The sequence below is a fragment of the Anser anser genome (assembly GCF_964211835.1).
Source record: "Anser anser genome assembly, chromosome: 7".
In the NCBI taxonomy this organism is placed as follows: Eukaryota; Metazoa; Chordata; class Aves; order Anseriformes; family Anatidae; genus Anser; species Anser anser.
Window position 1 is genome coordinate 34,495,010 of NC_139727.1, and position 19,730 is coordinate 34,514,739.

The window sequence follows — 19,730 nt, forward strand, 5'->3', positions numbered from 1 at the left end:
GTATGTCCCCTGTGCTGCTGTTCCAAGGTTTGCTGTTCCTGTTACACTGGATCTGATTCTGAAGCCCTGTTACTGCTGGAGGGCACCTTGTGCTGTGTTCACAGGGTTTCCTCTGCCTGGCAGGATGCTCCAGAAGGAGTTACATGGCAGTGCATTTAGTAGGAAGATTTCCCCTGGGCTGGGAAAATCCCGAGTAGAAGCACAATGCTTTGCTGCAGCACCAGTCACCATGTGTAGGTCCAGACCCCAGCACTCTGTCCTTGCTCATGCTGAACAAGGTTGGCTTGCACCCAAAATAAAGTGGCAAGTTGTTTAAGGAAAGAAAATGTACTTTTGCATGGCCATTGTCTTACTATGCAGTAACAAGGCTCTGAAAGGCAAGGACAGAACCTAGTGCATGAGCTGTGCATGCTTTGTACTGGTATTCATAAAAGAGAAGCTGGAAAAATGGATCTTGCTGAAATGTGATGTACGTGAGGACAGAGACCTTCGGTGTCACCCATATTTGTACTGCAGAATCCCAGAGATTCCAGCTAATCCCTCAGAATGACCTTTACAGACAGCAATGATTTTTTTTAAATTATTATTTTTTAAACACTAAGGTTAGGGAACAGAAGGAACAAAAACCAAAAGAGCTGCTGTTGTTTGCACAGAGATGAAGTTTATTGTCAGCTTCCCACAGCTGAGCAGGAGGCACTGCCACGTGCAGGTGCTTAGTGGAAAGTCCTTTTAAAAGGCAGGGGTAGGCTTGGGGTGAAGCAATGTAAGAGCATGTGGTGGTTGTCAGCAGAGCCACAAGAAAAGATGATTCACATGCATAAGGTTTTATTTCAGGAGTTGGTACCATTGCTTGAAATTTGGAAAAGTAATGGTTATTGCCATAACGGATCAAGGACAGTCACAGATACCAGTTCAACTGCTTTGCAGAGAGGGGGCAGCGGTTATAAATTCAATGAACCCCAAGATTTTTAAATTATTGCATTCGTTACCGGGTGTTTCCACCTGATAAAGCAGCATTCTTGGTGCAAATCGGGACAGAAAGTTTACTTTTCAGTTGGTTTGTGCCTTCAGCTCATTTGAGCCACCTCCAAGGCTGAAATCTGAAATCTGTACTGAAGCGTGCATGCACAAACAGAGCCTTCTGTCCCTCTCTGAGCTCCCCTCATCCCCCTGCACTGAGCTGCTTGCTAAAGCACCACACTCAGCTGCTGCTTGTGCTCTCTCGGCAGTCCAGAGGGCTTTGTAAAATGAGAGCATGGGATAGGAAAGATTAAAGAGCAGAGGGAGTCCCAGGATGAGGCAAAACACACTGCTGCTCCAAGAGTGCTTGGAGCTGGCTTTAACCCCATGTGGTGCCACCTAGCCAAGCCGCATGCATCCTGAAGTGAGAAAAACAAGCTTAATTTGCTGCCTTTTATAAGCTTAGGGCCAGTATGAGACTGACAGCCTGCACTCCTGCCTGTTATTCATTGCTACAGCCTTAAATTGTGTGTGTGGTTGACAGCTACACGAGGTGCAACGCTGGCCGCTGTGATAGCAGCAGGGAGCTCGTCACAGACAGGGTTTCCTATGTTGTGCTCTTTGGGTAATTAATTAACAGCTAAACTGAATCCCACACAATGTGAAACGCTACACAACTGCTCTGAGTACAGAGCTGGGATGGCCTGGGAAAAATTCATCCAGAAGGGTGAAACGGTGGGGAAATGTGGCTGCCCCCGGCCTCGGCAGCTGAGGCAGCAGGCCTCTGGCCCGCCCCTCCTGCTTCTAATGATGGCAACCCCTTTTACCAGTGGTGATATCTTGAGGTGTATGAGGTGGAATCTTGACCTCCGAACACTCTGATGGAGATCGGTTTGGTTCTGCTTTCACAGAAATCCAGTGAATCCCCAAATCTGTGGATGGCGGCGGTCGAGTCGCGCGCAGGCCGCAGCTGCGCGTTAGTTGGACGTGCTAACGTTCACGCTCTCTTCTCTTGTAGGCAATACTCATGGATCACAACTGCCCCGTTAAAACAAAAATGTATACCCAGAACAACATCCAGGCCTACCCGATAGGTGATGAAGAAGAGGAGTATGAAAGCGATGAATAACAGTAAAAGCCATATAATCTATTTTGGTGTACACAATGCAGTGTTTCATGTGAAACATCTCATCCAGAAATATGTTTTAGCTGTACTGTAGATTTAATAGTGAAATGGTCGAAAAACCAAAGGTATATTAATCATCTCCCATGGTTATAAAGCAGACTGCTAACTGCCTTATAAGGAGGGAAAAAAGCTTTTATAGAGGATTTGTATAGTGTTTACCTTTATTTTGTGTATTTAATTTCATTGAATATTACACAGTCTATTTTTGATTAAATGTGTAGTGTAAATCTGTATAAATGTGAATTTAAACTATTTGATTTTTCAAGTCAACTCACTGACCTACACTTCACATTCTGTTTGGAGTCATAAGAACGAACCGATCTCTTGAATATAACTTCTCTGGTTTATTCAACCAAACACAAAACCCTTGCAAAGCTCAAAGAAAACCTACCCAATTTCCAGTTTTTTGAATTGTACCCTGGTAAGTACATCCACACACAGGTGCTGAAGGCTGGAATTAAGAGTGTAGACACCGCTATGAATTTTTTGATCAATTTTGGATCACATATTATTAAAATAAAAGGCACGACTACTTTGCGATTTGAAAAATGAGCTGTACCTGACCACTCATGGAATGCCTGGAAAAAGAAGTATTTTGAACAGATGACTATATTGCTATTAGTCTGTGCAATTTAATGGAGTTTTAATCAGCTAAGCAGTTGTGCAAGATGAAGTGCCCGAAGACACATACAGTACTGGGTAAACAAGTATGTTTGAACGTACATAGTTCCTTTCCCTGAAAGGGAATAAGAACTACATGAAGATACTTGTTTATATTTCTATATTTTGGATCTTATTTTTAATATCTCAAGTTTATTTCAGATGCATCCTAAGTGACTGGCTAGAAAAAACTGCAGTATCAAAGCATTTAAACTCAGCATGTACTGGAAGTAAGCTAGTAACTTAAGCAGTTCACAAAAATATTTTACATGCATTTGCATACACATTTAGAAATTTAGCATATATTTATTTTTTCAAAAAAATGAAGGAAAAATATCAACTTTCCCAAAGATAATGAAAAATGTCCTGTTTGCTGCCAATTTCTCTTAACATCTAGGGAGATGGTCTAATAGCGGAACACAGCACTGGATTACATGGTCTCTGCAATGAGAAAAATACGACTGAAAAAAAGCATCTAAAACAATTCACAATGTTCTTATCAACTGTGGTGTATCTTTTTATTTGTAACATTAAAATCTTTATGTGCCTTCTTTCATGTAATTGCAGATGTTTTATGTACTGCAGCATAGATACTATGTTTACATTTAGTTTTGTAAAGTGTATATACTATGGTCAGAAAATACGAAGAAATAGTGGATCAAACTTCAAATATTGCTTTGTCGAAAATTATGCATTCAGACCACATTAAAATAAAGGTATCTAAAATAATTTCGTGCTCTATTGTAATAAAAAAAAAAAATTAACCTCCCCCCTCAGAATTTGCTCTATGCATTGTGATCTTCTGTATACTATAAAAAAAAAAAAAATCCAGCTCCTGGGAAAGCACACCTCGGTTCTAGTCCCTTTGTTGTGTTTGAGGACAAACATTTTCACTCTAGGTCACAAATACATGCAACTTCTTTATGCAACCACAATAGCTTCCAAAAGCTGCCTATCGCGTGACGGCTGATCCGAGCTTTAACTTCTGTGAAATGGGTAAGGACAAACTGTGCATTACCAGGATACACACACTTGTGGAGCCCGCCAGAAGAGTGTTTAAGAGGGAATATTCTGAGAAAACATCCAAAGACGCTTGAATGATGTGAAAGGCCAAGCAGTATGGTTCCGTGGTTGATTTGAAAATCCACTTAGAGGTTTTATACCGGCGTATTTTCTACTGCGTTCTTGTGAATATGTAACAGAGGGAAAACCTTCCTTCAAAGCTGAGAGGTGGTTGAAGACAGGCATTAACAGAGCATAAGCCAAGAGTCTGCAGCATGCCAAGTATATCACTGCCGCTAAGTAACACTTGTGCATGTCGATGAATATTTACATTAGGTTCTCATTTTGCTGTCGTAGAGCATTAGGATACTCAAAATTTTGCCCCAGGAGAAGGTATTTTAGTTCACAGAACATCAAATTGTTAATCCAACTGAAGTTGGATAAACCAATGGTTGAATTCAGAGTGACTACAGGGCGAGATCGGTTATTCTCCTGCTGGTTATCTAATGGATCACTTAAATGCACAAACATTGAAATGTAATGCAAAAAGAGCAGTTACATACCAAAAAGAGCATAGACTGGCTTACTTCATGTATTGGTTTGGTACTTCTGAGCAAATCAAAGCTAAGAACAGCTCACATTTATCTGCAGCAGAAGGTGAGGATGAGAAGGAGCCCCAGGGACAGATGAACTGATTGAATTCCTGTGCTGCAAATGGGGCTGGGGCACTGCTGGACCTTCAGGACCAGCCCTTTGCTATGCTTTACTCTGCAGCTGCCCCTGCACAGGAAGGCAAAGTTAAGGGCCACATGTGGGGCTGTCCGTGCTCTACTTTTTACCCCAAACAGACATCAAGCAGTCATTCTACCTTTTGGATTTTCTGCAGCATGAAGAAATAAGTGGATTTTATCAGCTAGTAATCGAGCAGTAACCCTAAGCAGCACAGAAAACTTTGTCCTATGGTAATTTGGGTTCTTCCAGGTTTTGTGTATTTTTTCTCCCACTACTCAGTCCTACCTTGAAGGTGTAAACTTCCACGCATGATTTATGATTTATTTCCAATTCCAGGAAAAAGAAAAAAAAGGATGTGGAATTAGAATGAAAAATTGATTAAACAAAAAATGAGCAAGTAAACAGTAGAGACTTGTTTAGTGATCCATTAACATTTTCTGAGGGAAAGATTTTTTTCTTTTTTGCAGAAAAAATTCTGCAAGTCAGAATTTTTTGGATACCTCCTCATCTCCTCCCACACAGCAACTCCACTGATAGTTCCTATTGCCGATAACTGAACATTATTTGTATAGAGGTTAGAGGTCTCAAATAAAAAAATATATATTTGGCATTTTAATACTATCTAGCTACACAGTGAATCAACTGAAATCACCATTTTGAATGAATGTCTATTATTAAATTCTGTAGAACAAAGATAAACACATATCCAAATACAAAGAACGCATGAAAGCCCAATCCAATCTGGCACTCAGTAACTTTATTTAATGCAAAATGTGTCTTCTTCTCCCAAAGATAGTTTCAAGCAGTGGCTTTAGATGACAAACTGGTGTGATACAAATGGTTAAAAAATATTGAGGCAAAGAAGATGATAATTTAGCAAAACTATTTTATTAAAGCTTGTTCTCATGATAAAATAATAGCCAACAAAATCGTATTAGGCAGAGTTTCTGCAAGTGTGTGTAGCTGCCACCTATTCAGATATCATTAAGTCAAGATATTCTTGTTTTCTGTGGTATTTTTTATTTTCAGCTATTTACAATCAAGCATGAAGCAAGGATTACATCAGGAATGTATTACACTCTTCCCCTCAAGATTCACCATGTATTGTAATTAATGCCAGATAGGAATTTATTTTCCTTCTTATCACTAAAATACAACTATTTTGCCCGTTTCCCATTCAGTATATTTAAAAATATTGCACTACGTTTAATTTATCTCTTACAATCATCATTAGCAGTACTATACAAGGAAAACTATATCCAGCTTTTCTTATCCACTGTATTACACAAGTAAATTTGAAACCCTGAATGCATTTTTGAAATTGGTATTTGCATTGTTTTCACAGCTCCTTCATGTGTACCAGGGTTTAAATGAAGTACTTGGATATATTTGAAAACTTCTATAGTAGTCCATAAGAGCAAACACTGATGGAGATTTAATGCAGATCGCCACCAATCGTAAGCCACTGAGAAAATGGAGTGGGAAAGTCTTAATATGCATCTCAAGCAGGTATAGGTTAAATAACTTTTAGTCGATAAGGGAAGCTAATTTTGTGCGATTATTTGCTGAAGCTTAATTTCAGAAGTGTGACACATGCCTACTTTAGCATGGATAGTGTTTTCCATACATCAGCTAAATAATTATCAACTGCCCAGAACTCACAAAAAGTGCAAGTAGTTGCATGAATGGAAGTAATTTTTTTCATTTAGAAGTACAAGTATGCTTTTCCATCTGTGAAAACCATTGCTTCTTAATTTTGCCCACCATGAAACAAACTGAGAAGCAAATTCAATGGAGAGCTACGCTACAGACTGCCTGAAAATTTAAATTATTTATTTTACCATCTTAGATTCAACTCCATTTCCACAAAGGCATTTTCCTACTATCAATGATACCAGTGATAATGACCCTAATGCAGTACCTAAAATAAAGATGATATTTTATATGGCATTTCTATACAGAGAATGAAACTTAAAAGTCATGTTTACAGGAAATAAATAAGAACAACGGCCTTAGCCAGATAATGCTAAGATCCACAATTTACACACAGCACAAGACCAGATAGTTCTTTTCAAAAGCTGCTGGCTGAAATTCTTCCTCTTGACTAGTGGACTCACTTATTTTGACTCAAAAAGAAAACATGTTATATACACTATACGACATTTCTCCTGAAAAAGGTGATCCTCTGCTCAGACTGCCTCTTCTGTCTGAGAAGCTGAATGCAATTTGCCCACTGTGGTTACTCAAAAATGTTGAGAGACAATGTTTAGGCGTGTTGTCAACTCTTACTTTGTACCTTAAGCTTTCTGAAATGATAAAATCTGCAGCAAAATATTAAAACTTTTGAAATTACTTGAACTGTCATTACACGCTTTTTCATAGAATGCAATGAAACCTCCAACTCTTGTGAAGAACATTTTTTTTCCTTTATCAGCTTATCAGATAATACAGCAATACTTAAAGACAATTTTGTTCCAGAAGGCAACCAGCTTCTTTTATCTCCAAAATACTCTCAGTTCAATTATTACCGGTGTGTACTTCAATATCTAATGTAATTCCATCAGGCTACAGTATTCCAAAGTTGTAAGGAGGCTTTTTCTAGCATGGCATTGTTATGAACTATGCTAACAACTATGAAAAGTTTTTGCATTTAACAAAAGGATGGAAAACAAATGACCTGATATTCAATAACTTTACCAAGTATTATTAACAGACACAAAAAGATGTTTTGTTTGCTGTCATGATATGTTTGGCAAAGAGATAACACAACTGCCTAGGAGACATACAGTAACTGTGATCAAAGTTTTGAAGCCTGGTCCCTCAGTGATTTCTGTGTCAGTCATCAGCTTAGGCATGCAACAAGCTTATATTTTTTCATCATACGATGGAAACTAAACATTTCAAAAATCCTGACAGTTTCCTGTTGAGAACATTAGCTCAAAAGGAAAAAAAAAGAGGGGGGGGGGGCAGGAAGGAGGACAAGTAATATATTAGGGATACCACACACATTAATGTGAAATGGTAAGGTTACATAATTAGAAAAAAATAAAAATAAGTTATTAAAAATAAATTTCCAATATAAACCCCAAAATGTAGCTTTAACCAGCCAGTTTAACAAAATGTCGGTGCTATAGCTGGAGAACCATTATCAGCTGTACTCTTACACAGGCAAATAACTGTGGAGAAGCAGGTGTCTTATACCAGTGTTTTAATTTGATTTGTGTGTTTGTAATTAAGTGCAAAGTATTTCTTTAGTCCAGTCCTTCAAAGGCTAAACATGTAAGTATCAGTCTACTGATTGAGGTGGTTCTTCTGCTTCTTCTGACACGATGTTGAATGTTGGAGCCTCTGTCAGACTGACGTCTTCGTTATCCACTTCTTCTGCTATACTGGCTTCCTCTGAATCTTTAGTCACTTTTTTGGACTGCCGGTCTGAGGACATGCTCTCCAAAGACTCTATATCCTCAATGCCTGCTCTGTAGTGGATCATGAGCAGCGTGAGAGCTTGCAGTCTTTCTCCTGATTTAGCCAGCGCAGCAGAAATCAATGCTTTTTTCCTTGCATCAGTTACATCTTTTTCTTCTTTAACAAGTGAATTATTATTTTCCAGCTCCTGGTCTATTTCATTCTGCAACTTATCCAACATAAATTCTAGTTTCTGAAAACGCTCCTCTGTGGGTAAACTTCTATAGAGATCACGTCCGATTTCTTTAACTGCAATGAAGACACTGTCATCTAGACCACCCTCCTTTCTGACCAACTTTATCCCAGTACCTGATGCACGTTTTGAAGGACTACTTGGACCACTAATTTCGGTATCGCTACTTTCGTTATCAGAAGTGTTTGGTGTGTGCTTTGGCGAAGGCTCTACAGCCTCTGTTCCTTGCTCTGAAAGGCGAGCAGCTTTGGGGACTTGACGAAGGTTTAACAAACGGGTACTTGTATTGATGATATGTCTGGTCAAACCTGTAGTTCTGTTAACAGATTTAGATTCTGAATCAACGCGAGAGGACGCAGCTTGTGAAGCTTCCTGTCCGTCCGTTTTACAAGCTCCTGCAGTTCGATCAAGTCGCTTTTCAGCTCCTACACAAAAGGGTGTCTCAGTTAGACATTTTTCTTGACATTTTTTATGGCAAACGTAAGCACAGAGCATGCACTGTGAAGCTGCTTTAGTCCATACTTTCTTTTTGCAGTAATCACACCACGTTGGATTCTGAAACTGAGTATCTTGAAAGTTATGCCTGTTCTCATTAACAACAATTTGTCCCAAATAAGGATCCTCTTTCGGAAGTGCACGAACTTCTTCTTCAAAATGACATTCCTTTTCTTTCTCCACCAGAAAGTTTGAATCATCTAATTCACCTTCTTTTAAATATTTGAAGTGTAAAGTTATGTCACCGTAACAAAATTTTTCATTAAATCCCTTATGGGTTGTCAAATTCCGCAACGCTGTTCTAGTGACCGCTGCTTTAGGTGCAGGAGCATCCAATTTAAATGTTCTAACATATTCCATTGATGATGTAGCTATACACTCTAAAGCAATTTCTTCAAGTTTTATGCTTGCATATCCTAAACAGATAAAACCACCAGCTTTGAAAGGGTCCCTGCACCACAGTGCAACATTAAGGTACTTATGGTATCCTTCTACTTCAAATACACAGCAGGATGTTCTTGTCTTTGGCCATTGGCCTTGCCGGATTCGATATGGAATTTCTGGCGATTCCCAAGTTTGATGATCATCTCCACTATCTTTGTTACTACGTGCATTTTCTGAAATTCCATCTTTTAATGCATCTTGTTTTGGTACCGTTGCTACTTTTGATACCATTGGGTCTTCTGTTTGATCGTTATTCTTCACTACTTTCTCTGTACATTTATCTCCATTACTGGCAGGTGGAGGTGGCCTCTCTGGTTTTTCAGAAGAGAAACCTCCAGTTTCTAACAGATTTTGAGTTTCACTAGTAGTCAAAGTAGGCTTACTTTGTGGCCTAGGTGGTACGGGAGGCTTAGTACTGGATCCTTGTGATTGTTTACCTGATTGCTGTGATGTATCTGAACTCTCAGCTGTTTTGGGTGTTGCCACTTTAGTTCCATCTTTCTGTTGAGTTTTTGATGTTGCCTGATAACTTCCTAAATGCAGTTTTCGATTCAGAATCGGAGATATAGTTCCAAGAGGTTTAGAAGCAAGTATTACTACTGAACGTTTTGGACTTGGAGTTGTTGGCATATCTTCTTTTTGTTCAGGTGATTCGCATGCTAAGTCCTCGAATTCTGAATCAAAGTCTCTGTTATCAACATCAGCTGATAAGCTAGCTGGGTCATCATCTTGCTGTGTCAAGAAAGCAGAGTCTTCCAACTGTCCAAATCCATCCTGTAGTGCTGAACCGTGCTGATTATACCCAACAGGCCTTTCATAAAAGACTAAAACTCTGTCCCCAGCCTGTCTAATGAGCTTCAACACTTGGACAGTAGATGTGATTTTAACACCTATAAAAAAGATAAAAATGTCAGCTTTGAAAATATGTTAATAATCTAAATGACCAAAAATAGTCAACACATACATTGAGATCTTTAGCAATGAGCAATAGTGTTAGAACCACTAACAGAGGAAGTCAAGCACTTATGACGGAAAAGCTGGACTGAAATCCTTCCATTTTACTCATACAAATATATTACCTCAGGAGCTGGAAATAATGCTAACAGACACAGTCCAGTTTTCTGTTTGTTATTAATACTTTGAAGAGTAATGTTGATTTATATGCTAACTTTTGCTTACTTTATGGTTGGATTTTTCAGAGGTAAGCATTAACAAAGGCCTCAAAAGAGATGGGTATCTTAAAACGTGGTTATAATTAAAGCAGAGGTAGGCTAACAAAGCTGAGAGGTCTGTTATGTTTGCAAAATACAGGCATGATGATACATCCTCAGCGTGGCTGAACAGTGAAGATACATTGAACCATCTTCATCATCACAGACTTTCAGACCCCTTTGGCAGTATCTCCAGCCTACACTCAGATTTAACAAGCTAGGTACAAGCTAACAAGCTATCTCAGTAAGCACGAAGTCCAAACGAAGAGGGTCATATAAAAGTGACTTTTCCCTTGTTCTTAGGTAACCAATTCCATGTCCAAAGCAACTTGAAATCCTTTTAAGCCATTGGATCTTAACCCCATGCGCAGTCACATTAAGCAGTCCTTGTATACCCAAATGCGTAAAGTTCTATCTTCACAGCATTTTTACCATACTAAAATAGGTATCTTCTATAATATCTATATTATAGAAGATACATATATAGATGTATCTTCTATAATATCTTCTATTGTACATTAATGACTTAGCAAAACCAAATTTAGAATAAAATTTTGAATCCTGGTTGTACAGTTAATGTTTGGAGAAGTGTGTCATTATAAATACACATGTACCACATACATGGATAGCACATGCAGGGATAACAGGGATGCTATATACACACCTCCTAATTATGCAACTCTTGTTGAATTCTATTCTCTACTAATTACATTACGGAGATGATCTCTCTACAACTAAATTTATAATATAACCGTAAAAAAATTTTTATTACCATTTTCCCCTAGCAATTTTAGTTTGCATTCAGTTTTATCAGTGCTACCTACGCTTCTAAAACACTATTAATATACAATGGTATTCCCAATGTTTTGGTCTTTATAAACCTATATCAAACCATTTTGTAATTCCCATAACTGCTGCCCCCACAAAAAACAACGTCAAGAGTTGTTTGTTTGGTTTTGCCTCAATGCAACACTTAACTCTCTCATTTACAACTTGGCCAAAGTCTTTCATTGTGAGAACTTCAGAGTAGATAACAAACTCCTACATATCAAAGCTGATGAAGTTTGGTACCAAAAGCATAGATACTATTGAATACTCAACAGATCATCTTGGGTCATTTTGTTATTTCAGACAATTACTTTGGTAATCAAAAGGCATTTACACCATTTATTCCATGCTCTATTTAGTATCTTCAGATTCAGTTGAGAGAATGCAGGTCTATGATGCAAACAAAATGTTACTGTTTTCTCTGTAAGCCAAGCACATTTTATAACATTGCTAGCAAAAACCAAGTAGGGAACCTCACAGCATCACTATTTGAACAGTCAAAATATATTTACATTCAAATGTTTATTCACCTTTACGTTGGCAAAAGAGTAAATAAACCTAGCAAAGAATAAATACACAAGAAAACTGATCAAGTGAATGACAACCTTAAGTGGCCATAAATATACAAATGTATTTATTATGAGAGCCAGGCATATGCGTAACTGTTGAGAACAGCAGTCTAATTGAACTCCATGCAGAAACGTCCTTCCTGATTGCAAGACATTATTTTGAAAGCTGATGTATTACTCACTGCCAATTGCTAGAAGTCTGTCTCCCCTCTGTAGATCAGCAGCTGCTGCAGGTGAATTTGGTGTAACCGTTTCAATAACAACGTGTCCTGCATCTTCTTCCTTGGACTGCACAAGGCGCAGTGTGAGTCCAACACTTTGCAGATTCCCTTTCACCAGCTCTGCCTAGAGAGAAGGAAATACAAAATTAGAGCATGCTGATTAAGCTGACTGTAAGGATTCATGGCTACTAATGCTCTTGTTTAACTAAAATTATACAACTGGTATTATGAAAAAAGCATTAGGACATCCACTGAATTCACTGAGCACATTATTACGTAGTGGATTCACTATCTGTCAACATAGTTTATACCTTTGGAGAAAGATGGAACCAATTCTGAAGAGCCCCAAACGGCAAAACTAGAAAGCAGTAAAAGAATTGTCAGCAAAATATACATGCTACATGTACATGTTTCTTTTTTCTTTTTTACACAATGAGTTAACCCCTGCAAACACAAATTGGCAAGAATGGCAATACACGGCTCATCTTTGCAAAAAGCCAAAGTCACAACTAAGCTACAGCAAAACACAACCTCACGATCCACTGTATTGGAAAGAAGCTTTATTAAAAGGAGTGCTGAACCATTGATCCAGGTATCTGTTTGAATATCCCACAGATATGTTACAAAATCTATTACTATCAGTATCTCTTCAGTAGACTATACAAAAAGTATTTGGAGTGAAAAACCTCTTAGTCTTTCACGTTACAAAAACATAGACCAAATCTCTGTGCTATTATGCACGTTTATTAAGACAGAGTAAAACACTTAATAGCCTAAGAAGTTTCTTGAAAGACCAGGAACCACGTCCTCACGTTTATCTTCCTTTACAAGATAAATACAAGATGCATTTTAGTTGTAATCTCAAGTATTTTGTTCTTAAAATACCGTCTGAGGTACAATCTCCGTAGCAGAGTTTCACCCTGTCCATTCATGCACAGATTTCTAAGTTATAAGAGATCCCAATTAAAGAATACATCAAGGTAGTGACCATTTATTTATATATCTCAATGTCTAAGATCTTTGACTTTTTTTTTCTTAACAAAAACGTTTTTTTTCCCCTCCATAACGGACATTTCTTCTGGATTATTTCAAATGACTGTCTGCTATCACTCTGTCAAAGTATATTCTGTCTGTTTGAAAGAGAAACTCATAGGCTATGTCTCAGCTCCATGGAGAGAAATTTAATTTGCTTTTTCATTCCCAAGAACAGAGAGACAGATACTGTTTGTAGAAAACCTCCATAGGAAATTTTCTATTTGGCTTCAATTTACTGAGCTTAAGTAGACAGTCGTCTCCTCCATCCTTCTGCATTTACTTTGTTGCTGTTCCATTGTCTGTGTTTGAACTGTCTGGAGATGATCCTCCTCTTCTGAAGATGTGTTCGTTTGCTTAGTTTGGTACAATGGCTTTTCATAGGTGAAGGGAATTACCTACCTTCAGTACACAGCTCTCTCTTTGACCGTATAGCTCTCATTCCTTTGCTATAATCCTAACATCAGCACTTTCTAAAAATTAACTTTTTTTTGTTGTTGTTGATCACTTCTTTACAGAAGTGAAAATGCTATCCTAATCAACAGCATGCTTAAAGCACTGTGTTTAAAGCAGCAGACTTGCATTAACTTTCTAAGCTTTACCACTTATTTTCTACATTTCCCAGAGTCACTTAGAGATATTTTCTCTCAAACTGTTCAACTATTGAGTGCCCAGTAAGGTATGCAAGAATAACAAGATCTAAAATAAGCTTAATTGCAGTTCCAAGAGTCAAGGTTCTTCTACAATGCAAACAAATACATTCCTTACAGAAACAACTGGCTTTTTTTTTTTGTTTCAGGTCATTCCCACCTAAAAGAAACTCAGATATACAACATGCTAGTACACTGCTACAAAGCACTGAAGATTAAAAAAAACCAAAGATTATTAGAAATACATATGGAAGAAAAGAGAAACTTCTTAAATAAAAAAAATAGTCTTCAATTACTACTACTACAAGCACTAATCTGATATTGTAAGCACTTTTTACTCCACTTTTCATGAGACCACTGAAGTACAAAGCCATTTAACGAGAGTTTTACGAGAATTTTAGGAAAGAAATGGACCTCTAGACAGAGTAGTCAAGAAAAAAATAGGATAATTCTCCCCTTAACAGTAAGTTATTCTTGTAATTTAGTTAGGCTTCTTTATGGATACATCTGTTTTGATGGTACATAGTTTTTCCTGAAATCTTATGTTTTGGATCTTAACACCCCCCATCCCCCCCAACTAGAGTTAGTTAATAAGACATGAGATTTTCAAGTCAAAAGAAAGAGACCCTGTTAGTTTGGCATCCCTGCAAAAGAAATGTTGCTCTAAGTTTGCTTGTTGGCCACTGTAACATTAAACACACAAACAGGAGTCACTGCATGAAAATCTACTTTCCTTTCCAGATGGGTATTTGCTCATCCTTCCAAGAGTGGCACACAGAAGCGACGGCCTTTCTGAAGGCCTGTTCTTCAGAAAGTAACGAGCCCTGCTTGAGAAGGAACCTCACAAGGAAAACACGAGCTGGTCCCGCAATGCCCAGCACCTGAAACAAGGCAGTAATGACCTCTGACCGCTGCTGGTATTTACAAGTCATGGCAAACTGCATGATGAGCAAAATACGGGGGAAAAGGGCGTCATTGGATGGCAAAAGGGGAAAAGTTACCAAAAGCTCTTTCTTACAACATTTGTCAGTATAGACCCTGATCCTCTCAAGCTTCCTTTGAATCCAAGGACCTGACTGAGCAGCTCTACACAGCAGCATGACTTAGCGATGGAGACATTCCCTACTGCAAGAGGGGAGAAACCTCGGAGGTGATTTCCAGCATTTCACCCTTCCCTCCTCCCCCAGGGCCAGACCACATAAAAGGAACTAGGGACAGCTGGGACCGAAGGCATTTAGGTATCTCCAAACATTTGGCTTCCATGCAGGGACACAGCGCACGAATCACCCGTGGCGAGGAGCCCCGCAGTATTCCAGCGGTGTCTGATGGAAAGCTGTTTTGGGAAAGAGAGGGCCTTTGAACATAACAAGCAAAGTTCATCTCAACATTTTATTAACTTTGGCACAGCCACAAGCTTTCGCGCAGAGTAAACTGGTTTTATTTATCAACCCAAACCAGATGAATAGCTTTCTCTTTTTTCTTTCTGGCAACCCCAAGTCTTCCCAAATGACAACACCGCTGATATCTCCAGCTAGCTGCAGTGCGGCTGAACGCCGTTTCAAACTTGCTGCCCCAACCAGTAATCTCACAAAAGAAAACCCCAACAGCATCTTTGTACATCCAGCACGGCTGCTTTCTGCCTTTCTGACCCTCCCTCAAGTAAAACATACGGTACGTGAAGAGCCCAAGATCGCCCGGAACCTGAAGCATCAGGAGGAGGAAAGCAGGTAAATGACGGAGGGGTCAGGAGAGAATTGCTGCTAACAAAAAGACAATTGTTATCAAGGACATTTGGTGCAAGGGAGGAAAATTTGGAGAAGCAGGCACTTTAACCAATTAACTACATCATATTAAAATCCAATTATTCTGATTTAATAGCTCTGTTTTACTAGTTCCTGCAAGCCTCCCACTACAGTAATTTCACTAAGTTTCAAGATAAAGCAGATACAACGTTTGTTAGTGAAAGACATATAGAGTAATTTATATTGAAAAAGTTAAACCGTCATAAAATTTGGAAAACGTACATTTCTTTTTAATTTTTTTTTTTTTTTTAAGTAAGCACTCCCCAGGCTATTTGTGATGAAATTAAGATGCTACAGAACAATGACGACTAACCTGGGGCCAAGGCGGAGGAAGTAATTTCCTTAGGGTTTTATTATTCAGGTAAAAAAAAAAAAAAGGACAAGATTTCCATTCACTTTAAAATTAATAAAACATTTTGATGCATGGCTGTGAGTGCCTGACTTTCACAGAACAAAGTATATAAGCATTGATCTCCCAATAAAGGCTTTAGTTCATTTACATGCATCAGTGCACGAGCCACTGTGGAGCACAGCTCCTCCAATACTTTCCATTCAATAGCGGAAGTATGCTCTGGAAATACAATGCGGGAGAAAATCACATTGGGTCTCATAGTCTTACCCTACCTCAGTCTCTTTATTTTGAGAGCCTAGCAAATGTTGGATGTCAGTGAAAATTAATTTCTTTGACCTGTTTTAAACATACTGATACCAAACTTCACAGCTACGCAGCAATGATTCAGAAGTTTATAGCTTGCTAGTGCCATTTAAATGACTGAATATTTAGATTAATGTTGATATAGGATGAAAACTTAATCTCTAAATGCTTCATTAAATTACCAGTGTGAAATAATTTGCAAACGCGAAGGAATGATAAACATCTCTCTCATAGGCAACTGCCTACGGACTTACAGACACAAGTGTGATGCCATCTCATTCACTATTTGCTTCCAAGACTGTACTTACGAATTTATTTTTAAATACAGAGGTAAGAATATCAACAATATATTATCATCATGGGACTACACTAAGTTAACATTAGATACCATTCAGAATTTCTAAGATGACAATAAATAACGTCCTTCACAAATACAGAGAATTTTTTTGAATAAACGCCAAGAAAAGCCCAGTCACCTAAGCACATGCAAGAAATCTTATTTCACTAATTTACATCAAATAAAAACCAAGACTTTTACAAATACTTCTTATTTGCTATCAGTGGTATATAACATGCTGCATATGTCAAACTGACATCATTTTCTATGCTGTCTTGCAGATAAAAAACTTAATTTTTTTCCAACCCATTAGTGACTACAGTGGATCTTGTGTATTCTTGGAAGGATGGTCTAATGTTTTGGAGAAAAAGTAGAGATTAAATGCCTATGAATGTGCCTGTAAACTATTACATTCTCCCAGACAACGCTGCACGTTGAGAGGAAAGGAAGGAATATTTCATGTCAAAAAATAACATTAAAGAACAAAAACTAGGAAGCAGTTACTTCTATTCAGAAGACTCAGATATTTATATTATTAAAAAAAGGTTTTTGGCATATAGTCTTTAAAATATGGACTTTAACATTCTTGCTTTTTCAACACTAATATTGAATGCAGTCATTATATATGACCTACACAGTGAATTGATTGCTAGCTTATTTATATGGGCTAGATGAGACAGCAAAAGGAAGCAAGGATCATCAATCTCTTGAGACACTCCTCAGAAACACCAGACTCAAGAAAAAAGAAAAAAAAATCTGAATGTTCTGAGAGGATTTCAATCTAACCACAAATTGTCTATGTAGCCCTTGACCAAGGAATCCATGATGATGGATGACAGAGACCAAGATGAATCATCCCACGCTGACTTTGACATTAAGACCGCGTTTAGATTTCGTACAGGGAAGTTGGTACTTGCCTCTGCGTTATTTCAGGTGTATCAATATCACAGTGCTGTACAGCAGTGGGGACCTACCTTCAACTGCTTTGACAGTGTGCATCTAAGATTTTTACTGTTTTCCTCTGCTTATCTCCTCTTGACCATTTCAAATTTCCTTAAGAATAACACAGAATTTTCTCCAAACTGCCAAGGAGAATATCAGTGATAAAAACCAGTTATCAACTACCTGCCTGAATGAATGGCTAAGTTTGACTGACTATGTAATTCTTGGGAAATACAAAGAGGTCAGAAGTGCTGATGGAAAATTCTATGAAGTAAAAATGTTTTGCCAACTTAAAACACTGTCTGAAAAACAAAAACTTCAGAGCAGAAGTCATTCGTCCTGAAAGCAGTTTTCAAGAGACAGAATTTCCCCTGAATGGATGTATCACATCTCAGCCACCCTAATTAAATATTCATTTAATTGTATAATACTCATTTTTTGAAAACGTGGCACACGCTTTCTATTTAAACCATCAAATGACATTATAAATGTACAGCAAGTGTGTCAGAGAAATAATCGGGGTTATCAGCAGTGGAATCCCTACCTCGTGGTCTGCGGCAGCAGCAGCTTTGCTTTTTGTGGAGTATCAGGGACAGAATTCCCGTAACAATAGTAGCAGTGAAAGAAGTTGGGTGTTAGACCCTGTGCTGATAATTCTTCCGGCTACGTGAACCATGGTCTGTGCAGGTGGACACACAGTTATGTCAAACAAATGCTGCAGTTTTCACTTTTTCTTTCCTTTAAGGAAGAAACTTCTTTACGGATAAATTTCTTTTTTTGGAGAAAGTCCTGTTACATACCAAGCTGGCGGGCCTCACCATTTTCTGTTCTACGTAATCTCTTTCAGAAAAGAAAAATCTAAATTATAAAATATGATGGCAATTTCATTCTGAAATGAGTTACATATTGGACCAAGATTGTATTTAAAGCAATAATTCATTAAGGCCACAAATGCTATGCACATGTCTAACTTTTCCATCACACGCTATTTGCCTGAAATCTCTGATAATTCATGGTAGTAAACATCTGCACGTATCCCCGACGAGCACCAAAAGCATTTGATATCAGTGAAATACAGAACAAAATCTAGATACTGAACAAAATAAGGAGCCACACATTATTTTTCCTCAGTACTCCTGATGCATTGCAGCTCCTCTTTTACTGAACTAATACTAAAAACCCCTGTACTTTCCAATTGTACAGGGAAACAGGTTATGTGACATGCAAAAAGCAAACTGTTTAGCAATTATCATGTATTGCCGAGGCATTCTCACTAAACAGTAATTACATGAGCTGAATGGAGGAGGTAAGACAAACAAGGCAGCTCAAACCCGGCATTTAACTTCAAAGTGTCAGAGGCAAATAAAATGAACACCTTCAGTTTTATCCATAGCTCTTCTTTGGAGAGCAATTTAGTACAAACACCAACGTAGCTCTTCTTTAAGTGCTCCTGCTCACTGACATCTTTAGTCTTTATTAAACCCAACCGTGATGATTTCCTTTGGCCCTGAAAAATGGGAAAAGATTGATTTTTTCCAAATCTTCTATCACCATTCACGTCTTCAATAGAAAAAAGGCTTCCTCCAATATTGCTTAAGCATGACTCAGTTACTACATAAACGTTTGGTAAAATGCTCAGGTAGCCTGGTAACAAATACTGAAATAAGCTTATTGAAGTTGGGTATTAAAAATCCAGCGTTAGAAATCAACTTGCTCTATGTGCAATGCAGACCCAATAGGAAGCTTACCTTGGTAATGGTTTCCTTTGTATAAATTTGTTATAAATTATTTCAGTGCAAATTATGGATATGGGAGTTTAATGAGAACATAAGAGTGTTCGTGCACTTTGAATGTGTGTGTGGAAGAGAAAGGTCAATCTGGGGTTTTGTTTATCACTCGAGATGGAAAAAAAGAAAAACGTTCAAGTGTATATATTGAAAGCAAACTTCTAAACCAGCTAGTAATTATGTTAATATCAGAACTAATTAATAGTTAGAGAACAATTTTTATTGATATTCATGAAATCATATTATTAGAATATCAAGTTAAAGGTCTTTCTAATGGCATTAACTGGCACTGTGAAGCCTTCCTCTTCACACAAAGAAGCTGCATGATGATCGCACCCAGCAGCATCAATCTGATTACTGACACGCATATTGCCTTCAAAACTAAAAATATGAAAAGTTATTATCCATCGTCATCAAAAAGCATCACTGATGCTAGTTTCCATGGAAGTAAAATCTACAATACTACTTCCTAATGAATACAAATCATAACTCTTAGCTTACACTGAAGGGCTCAAAATTATGTTTTAAAGGGCTTTAAAGTTTCATTTCTGAAGGAAAA

The 19,730-nt window shown here is 38.0% G+C and overlaps 2 protein-coding genes across 2 annotated transcripts in view; one reads left to right on the forward strand and one right to left on the reverse strand.

Moving 5' to 3' along the window:
- The window catches only part of SLC18A2 (solute carrier family 18 member A2), a 28,942-nt gene extending 22,468 nt beyond the window's left edge, over positions 1 to 6,474 (forward strand). The window contains exon 15 of the mRNA XM_083844159.1: positions 1,979 to 6,474. Within this exon, the coding sequence (XP_083700285.1) occupies positions 1,979 to 2,089 (111 nt within the window). The 3' untranslated portion in view covers positions 2,090 to 6,474. The remainder of the gene's footprint in view (positions 1 to 1,978) is intronic.
- Positions 5,410 to 19,730, reverse strand: part of PDZD8 (PDZ domain containing 8) — a 58,084-nt gene continuing 43,763 nt past the window's right edge. Inside the window, exons 4-5 of the mRNA XM_083844158.1 lie at positions 11,928 to 12,090; positions 5,410 to 10,027 (exon numbers count right to left, since the gene is read on the reverse strand). Of these exons, the coding sequence (XP_083700284.1) occupies positions 7,827 to 10,027; positions 11,928 to 12,090 (2,364 nt within the window). The 3' untranslated portion in view covers positions 5,410 to 7,826. The remainder of the gene's footprint in view (positions 10,028 to 11,927; positions 12,091 to 19,730) is intronic.